This window comes from Corylus avellana, chromosome ca3, assembly GCF_901000735.1.
Source record: "Corylus avellana chromosome ca3, CavTom2PMs-1.0".
Classification (NCBI taxonomy): domain Eukaryota; kingdom Viridiplantae; phylum Streptophyta; class Magnoliopsida; order Fagales; family Betulaceae; genus Corylus; species Corylus avellana.
The window spans coordinates 15,228,107-15,236,325 of record NC_081543.1 but is presented as its reverse complement, the minus strand read 5'-3'; the positions used below and the strand labels follow the sequence as shown (position 1 = coordinate 15,236,325).

Sequence of the window (8,219 nt, the reverse complement as noted above, 5' to 3'; positions counted from 1 at the left end):
CATATTTTAACCAATCGACTTTTGTGCGCTGCTTCCACCTCAACTCTTCTTGGTCCAACAAGTTCTGTAGTTCTTGTTTTACAATATTGGCTTCACCTCCTGCACCCACGTCCTCACTCCCATACAGCACATTCAATCGTGATTTAATCTTATTGATGGAATTTTTAGTGGGTCCATAGTTCACTTGTTGCCAACGTAAAGAGGCTCTTTTACATCTAGCTAGCTTCTGGTCAATGCTTTCCCAGCCAACACCCAAAGGCAGATTTTGGATCCACGTCTGAGTGATAATTTTTTTATATTCCTTGTCTAGAGCCCATGACGCTTCGTACCTAAACCTTCTTCCCAACCCATGTTGCTGCTGCATCCCCTTCAAACATAGTGTTAGTACCGCATGATCCGAAGTAGTAGATGATTCAACCCACACTTCGGCTGCCGGAAATAAATCACACCAAGCCGGATTTGCCACCCCTCGATCCAAATGCTCCTTGATAAATTCAGACCCCTCCCTACAATTACTCCATGTGTATTTCGGTCCACGAAAGCCAAGGTCCGACAATTCACAATCGTTAAGAACTGATTGGAAATTTCGCATTTGGCTAATTTGTCTACCTCCTCCACCCCACTTCTCGGATAAGGAGACAACTTCATTGAAGTCTCCAATACACAACCATGGAGACGGAGTTAGACGACCCAAAATTTTAAGGAGGTTCCAAGCTTCGTGGCGTTTGGCCGCATTTGGATGTCCATAAAAACCTGTAAACTTCCATGGAACATCTAAATTGGGAAATTTTATGACTCCGTTAATATGACGGTGACTAAAATTTTGAATGTCCACTGATATATCAACACCCCAAAAAAGAGCCAATCCTTCCCCTTTCCCCACACCATCTACTACGAACAAACTTGAGAATCCCAATTTATACCTAATCCTCTCCATTTTATCATTCCGTAGTTTGGTCTCCATAAGGAATACCATCATAGGGCTCTTCTCCTTTACCATTCGGCAAAGGTCTTGAACTGTCCGGAGGTTCCCAAGCCCCCGGCAGTTCCAACTTAAAATTCTCATTGCGGTCGGCGGGACTGCTTAGCAGCCTCCGCCATTCCCGAACCATTTTGATTATCAACATACGACTCCAAACCTTGACTTTTCACCGCTTCCCAAATTTCTTTTTTTTTCCAATTCCCCTGCTTAGATGGTGACATAGTGTCTCCATTCACAGCTTCACCTTCCCTTTCTTTCCGTTTGCCAATGATCACTCCCTCCCTTCCCATCAGTCCGGCCTCCTTCAAAAATCCATGCGCCTCATGCATGGTTTTTTCCACATCAGCAATACAAGGTCCAGAATACGTCATGGGATGGTCAACACGTGGCAGTGGGCTATTAGAACTCCCCACCTTATTTCCTCTTAAATTCTGGCTCCTTACTTTCTCAGCTGCCACCTCATCATGTCCTTTATTAGTCTCCACAACAAATTTTCCCATAAGAGAAGATCCTGCCGTTTTGGATCCATTTAAAACCCCCAGATTATTTTCCTTTTCCTCTTTCCGCATATCTCTCCTCCCAGAAATTCTTTGAGACCCCTTTGCGTGGCTTTCCTTAGCAATATTGCTCCCACGTTGACTCCCATAATTAATACCAGAATTCATCCCCCGATTCTCGCTCCTTTCCTTCTGAACATTGGTGCACTTAGGGTTTGAGGGCATTTTACTATGGTCGCCGCCGTCATCTTGTTCCATGTCTTCATCACCGGAAAAATAATGCCGGTAGCTCTCTTTTGTCGGTTTATCGTATCTGGATGATCCGGGCCTCTCCGAATGTTTGCTCCCCCCCCCCTATCCTGCCTGCGAGTTGGTGAGGATGCCCTCAACCACAGCCCATACTCTACCGGAGTCTCCTGATGGCGCATTTTACTCTGGAGAGGGCACCCCGTCTTCCCATGGTTGATGACCCCGCAATTGAAGCAGAGCTTAGGTAGACGTTCATATTGGAAGGCTATCCATTTCGATTTTCCTTGTACTTTGAGCATTCTTCCCCGAGCGAGTGGCTTTGCCAGATCAATTTCTATTTTGACGCACAAATATGCCCCCCAACCAATACCATCCGCTTCCGTGTCAACATCCTCCACCACTCCAACAGTTGATCCAATCCTTCGTCCAGTCATTTGAGTCATGCACGCCAACGGCAAATTCACCATCCGAACCCAGAAGGCTGCTCGATCAAAAGTATATTCCAATGGTGATGATAGACCGTCGAAATCTTCGATGAGAAAAAGGCTCCCTTCAAAGACCCAAGGTCTACCCTCCAGAATTCGCTTCTTGTCTCCTATGTTCGTGAATTCCACCAGAAACAAGTTCTCTCCCAAAACTTGGAATGAAAATGTTTCCGAAGGTTTCCACCAACGCATCATATCTGACTTGATCGTCTCCTTACTCACCAACCGGTCCGCAACTAATTTCCCCAACACACATGCTCGCCCCCTTGTTAACCCTCCCTGCAGTTCCTCCACCGGTGTGTCCAAATCTAAACTTTCTTCTTCCGTTAATGAAAGATTCATCCACATCTTAGACAAATCCTCCATCGTTATACGAATCTACTTCCACAGACTCAAAGAGGCTTGGAAAACTGTTCCTTCTCTCCTAGAGGTTCTAGAGAGAAAACATCGACCCTTTTTCACTTCATTGTATTACTAGTGTCATTTAATTAATTATATTTCAAGAGTTTTCCATATATAAATTATTCCATAAATTAAGTATTATCAATGTCCAAATGATTGATTTGATTATTTAATTTTTTAATTTTGCGTATTATTTGCATACACATATTCAGCCACCTTCTACGTTATATATATATATATATATATATATATATATATATATATATTTCAAATGTCATATATAAAGAAAAAAATATTTTTATTTTTTAAAAAATATTTTGTGTTTGAATTATTTATTTCTCAAAGGAGAAAACAACTAGCATCATGATTCATGCATGTATTCACCGTCAAACATCAAGTTTATAGGTTTTCGTAAGGAAGTTTGCCATTTCATGTCAGCTTGACAAACTGTTCAGTTTGTCAAGTCTCTTGACCTTCTTTTTAATGCCTGTCACAATCGCTTTTTTCTCAGTTTTATAACGACTCCTGCTTTTATCTTTCTTTCCCGAAGGTGTTGAGTAATTTCGTTGCATAGGCAGTTAGAATACTTTATGTCTGTGAGGCTCAAAAAGAAAACGAAGGTTGATCTTTGTAAGGAGTAATAATATAAGTAGGAGTAGAATCTTTCTAGTCATCTCTAATATAATATGACATTTAAAATTATTAATATATCAAAATTCAATAATGATTATTTCAAATTTAATGATAATTTTAAATGCTACATCACATTTGAGATAACTCTAAAATGATTCTAATCCTACTTATATCATTACAACGTGAGACAATGTCCTATATTTTCTTCTCTTTCTAAAGAACACAAAAAGTTAAAAATAATTTATCTTTGTGAGGATCGAAAAAGAAAAAGACGTTTAATCTTGTGGAAAAAATATCCTATATTTTCTTGTTCTTTTCGAAGAACACAAAAAGTTAGAATAATTTATGTTTGTGAGGATCCAAAAAGAAAAAAAGAAGTTTGATCTTGTGGAAAAAATGTCCTATATTTTCTTCTTCTTTTCAAAGAACACAAAAAGTTAGAATAATTTATGTTTGCAACGATCAAAAAGAAAAAAAGAAGTTTGATCTTGTGGAAAAAATGTCCTATATTTTCTTCTTCTTTCCAATGAACACAAAAAGTTAGAATAATTTATGTTTGTGAGGATCCAAAAAGAAAAAAAGAAGTTTGATCTTGTGGAAAAAATGTCCTATATTTTCTTCTTCTCGTTGAAAATAATTTTGGATGGTGCATAAAATTCTTATTGAAATAAAATAACACCAATATGAAAATTAACAATAAAATAAATACATTACAAGAGATGAAAAGTAAAGTATGAAAAAATTTCATAATGCTATAGAATCACGCAAAAGTATTGTCCTTAAAGGTTGATTCGTGCCTCCCGGAGTGTATAACTCGGTGCGATCGGATCCTTTGACACGCAACGTCCAAGGATTAGATTATAGTGTCTACCTTCGTTAAAGACGCACTTCCAATAACGAAGACTAGTAGAACAACCCTTTAATCTTCTTGATGAAAAACCACATAAAGAAAATACAAGAAATAGAGAAGACAATATATGTGGACATTGCCACTAATTCTATGCGACTATAATGTCTATATATCCAAGTAAACTAATCATAAAAAAAAAATATAAGAATATAATGTTTTTTTTTTTTCCTTCAAACTTATATTTGAGACATATATCTTCTCGTGGGATGTTGAGAAGACTTTCTTTTATAGTGCTACTCTTTGTTAGAAAAAATATAACGTAAGCTTTGTATAAAACTTGATAGGAATTTAATACCAACGGTCATAACGTATAAAGAGTCCCAACTATAAAACTTGTTCTCAAAAACCCATAAAAACTTGAGAACTCTAACGGTCACTAACGGTAAGTAAACATAAATGGATTAATGACAAATGGTCAAAACAATATTTAATGACTTGTAAACAATGTTAATGACCAAACGGTTACAAACAAAAAATGGTTAAAGCTGATTTTTCTCTTTCCCATAAAAACTCATGAAGATAATATCAAATGATAAAATGTTTTCAAATGACTAAAAAATTAATGTTTATAACAAATATTACAACAATCCCCCACATGTTACAAACATTAGAATAGAATGAGATTGAAAGCATGTATCGATGTGATACCCAAAAGTTTTAACCGCACCTAGGATAAATAAGTAGGAACTTAATGAATCATAGTAGAGTTAAACTCTTTTAACCAAATTCACAAGTTGACCAAACTTATCACCCACATAACTTTCTCAAAAACAAATCAAATCAAAGAAATTTGGGTTGTTCTATGGCGGGTTGGCGCCTTATACAGGCCATGCGCCTCTGGGTTTTATGAGTGCTCTAGAGATTTGCCAAAGTCTCATAGGAGGCGGCACCACCTCCACACTCACATAGGTGGTGTCCATCAAGAATGTGTGCAGAGAACACCTAATCCCAACAAGTAGGGACTATAGACCCATTAAGAGTTCTAAACTCATCCTTACTCACTCTGTATCTTTTATTCTTATACCATAAAATGGCTTTCATGAACGCTCTAGAGATCTACCCAAGTCTCATAGGAGATATTACTTCCACACTCATATAGGTGGTATCCATCAAGAGTGTATGCAGGAACACCCCATCTCAACAGGTAGGGACTATAGATCCACTAAGAGCTCTTAGCTCATCCTTAATCACTCTGCATCTTTTACTGTCTTACACTATAGGGATAGACTCATCACTAATCTTCTCAATAAGATAGTTAATAAAAATAATGGGAAACTTCACTAAGCCCCCTGAACTTCCGGCCGATTTTGCAGACCCCCCCTCAACTTCCAAATCTCTTATTTTGGACCCCTAAACTTCCATTTATATATATATATTTTTTTTTTCTTTAAAAAGAAAATGAAAAATATTAAAAATAATAATTAAAAAAAAAAACACCCCAGCCCAAAAGTTATGGTTTTGGAGCGTCCATGTTTTATTTTTTATTTTTTTCAAAAAAAAAAAGGGGAGAAAGATCAGGGGTGGCTGAGGGGGTGAATTGCGTGCCAAAGAAACTAAAGCCATTCGTTGTTTCTTTTGGCCTTTTAGAGTGGCGGACCAACCCTTGGCCACAATGAGATTTGTCACCCAGAGACCGGCTCACATAAAATTAGTTGAACTCCTGAGCCAAACCATGGGTGTGCCTCGACCACCGATCTTTCTCCTTTTTTTTTTTTTTTTAATATTTTGCTTTTTAAAAAACAAAAATTTTAATGCCCAAAACAATGTCGTTTTGGGCTGGGTGAGTATTGAAGTTATGAAGTCCAAAACAGTGTAGTTTTAACGATGGGGTATAATGGGTATAAAAAAGTCAAACCGTTTAATCTAACGTTGAAAACTGACAGAGGGGTCCAAAGTGAGAGCAAATGAAAATTTAGGGGTCCAAAATGAGAGAGTTGGAAGTTGAGGGGGGATCTGCAAAATCACCAGAAGTTCAGGGGGCTTAGTGAAGTTTCCCCTAAAAATAAATTGACAGTACCATACCGTGATCACATGTGACTTCATTTCCCATTAAACCTCAGTCATGGAATCTCCAATCACAGAGGTTGGGTATCAATCACAGTGTCATAATTTGGGTACAGTCGTATCCCCCTCGATGCTTCTCACACTAGCCTTCTTGCTAGTGGCTTGGTCAAAAAATCTGCAGAATTCTTTTATGACCTCACAAAGTCCATGAACATTACACCGGTCTCAATAAGCTGCCTCACAGTATTGTGCACTTTCTCATTATAAATTTTTTGCTCGAGCTTTGGCAGCCTGTCAATGACAATAAACACACAGGTGGAACTATATTAGCATATAAATGCAAATAAATTAACCTATAAGTTCTTTAGCCATTCATCTTTCGTTCCTTCTTTCTCCAAGGTAACTAACCCTGACTCCAAAGTAAGCCTTGCTATGCAAATCTGTTTGAAGACTTCCAAGAAATAGCTGTTCTAGTCAGAGTAAACACCTAATTAGCCATTAGTAGGCTTTGTTCATCTGAATCAAAAATTCAGTTAGCATCACAATGTCTTTTCAATATAGAAGGATAATCACAATATGACAAACCAAAATTAATTGTGCCCTTTAAGAATCTCAACAATTTAGAGATAGCATCACAATGCTCAATACCATAATTATGAGTATATCTACTCAATTTGCTAACAACATATGCAATAGTAGGGCATGTACAATTTGTCAAAATATCAAGCTACTAATGATTTGTGCATATTTTTCCTTGCAAAACACCATCACCATGATTCTTAACCAAGTGTATTTTTTAATCATATAGTGTAGACATAGGTGGATAATAAAAGTGCTCAAATCTTTTAAGCATCTTTCAACATAATATATATGAGATAAAATAATGCAATCATTATCTCCAATAACTTTAATGTCCAACATGACATTAGATTTACCTATGTCTTACATATCAAAATTAGATGCAAGAAATCTTTTAACTTTTTGCACAATATCAATGCTAGTTCAAAAAATAAGCAAGTTGTCAATATATATATAAACAAATAATGAGACATTCATTATTGTAAAACTTGCTATGCATTTACTTGCACCATTAATTGAATATAAATTAGACAAGATCGCCTTGTCAAACTTTTCATGCCACTGTTTAGGAGCTTGCTTTAATCCATACAAGAATTTCACCATTTCGTACACTTTATATTCTTGACCGGGGATTACTAATCCCTCGGGCTACTCCATATAAATATCTTCACGATTTAGAAAAGTAACTTTGACGTCCATTTGATGTACTACAAATTTATAAACATAAGCAATGGCAAATAACATTCCAATGTATATAATTTTAGTAACCAGAAAGTAAGTATCAAGTAATCAACATTTTGCATTCGTTTGTAGCTTTTAGCTACCAAGTCTACCATGTACTTATTTATTGCATCATCCGGGTTCTTCTTAAACACACACACACACACACACACACACACACACATATATATATATATATATATATATATATATATATATATATATATATAACCAATTGCTTTGGTCTTTAGAAGGTAACTCAATCAGTTCCTAAGCATAGTTAGACATAATTGACTCCAATTCAATATTTATAGTTTCTAACCAAAAATGCATCAAATAGAGATTTAATTACTTCATCATCAACAATATAAGCAATACAATCATTACCGAGATTCCTCCCGTTTTAGCTTGCTTGCTTCTTCTCAATTCTCACACATCATCAACAATTTAATTAGAAGCAACATAAAAATCATGAAATAATTTTTCCTTATTTTTCAAAGGAAATACATGCTCAAGGAAAATAACATTTTTAGATTCAATAATAGTATTGTAATCTAAAACATCACCCTTGATAATAAGGAATCTCTAGCATGAACTATTACATGCAAAACCAATAAAATCACAATCATAAGTTTTAAAACCAAGTTTCCTCATGTTAGGTTCGAGTAACATAACATCTGCCAAATGCCCCCACACTTCGAGGTATTCCAAACAATGCTTATGAATGTGACAAACAAAATAATGACTTCCCCCCACAC

At 36.3% G+C, this 8,219-nt stretch overlaps 1 protein-coding gene across 1 annotated transcript; it reads right to left on the bottom strand.

Annotated features, from left to right (window-relative positions):
- Positions 1 to 1,643: 1,643 nt before the first annotated feature.
- On the bottom strand, positions 1,644 to 2,579 carry LOC132174167 (uncharacterized). The gene has a single exon (XM_059585860.1). It carries the CDS (start codon positions 2,577 to 2,579, stop codon positions 1,644 to 1,646), a length of 936 nt encoding a protein of 311 aa, XP_059441843.1.
- Between the last annotated feature and the right edge of the window lie 5,640 nt (positions 2,580 to 8,219).

Coding starts and splice junctions, on each gene's coding strand:
- LOC132174167 (XM_059585860.1), bottom strand. CDS start 2,579: ATGGAGGATTTGTCTAAGATGTGGATGAATCTTTCATTAACGGAAGAA.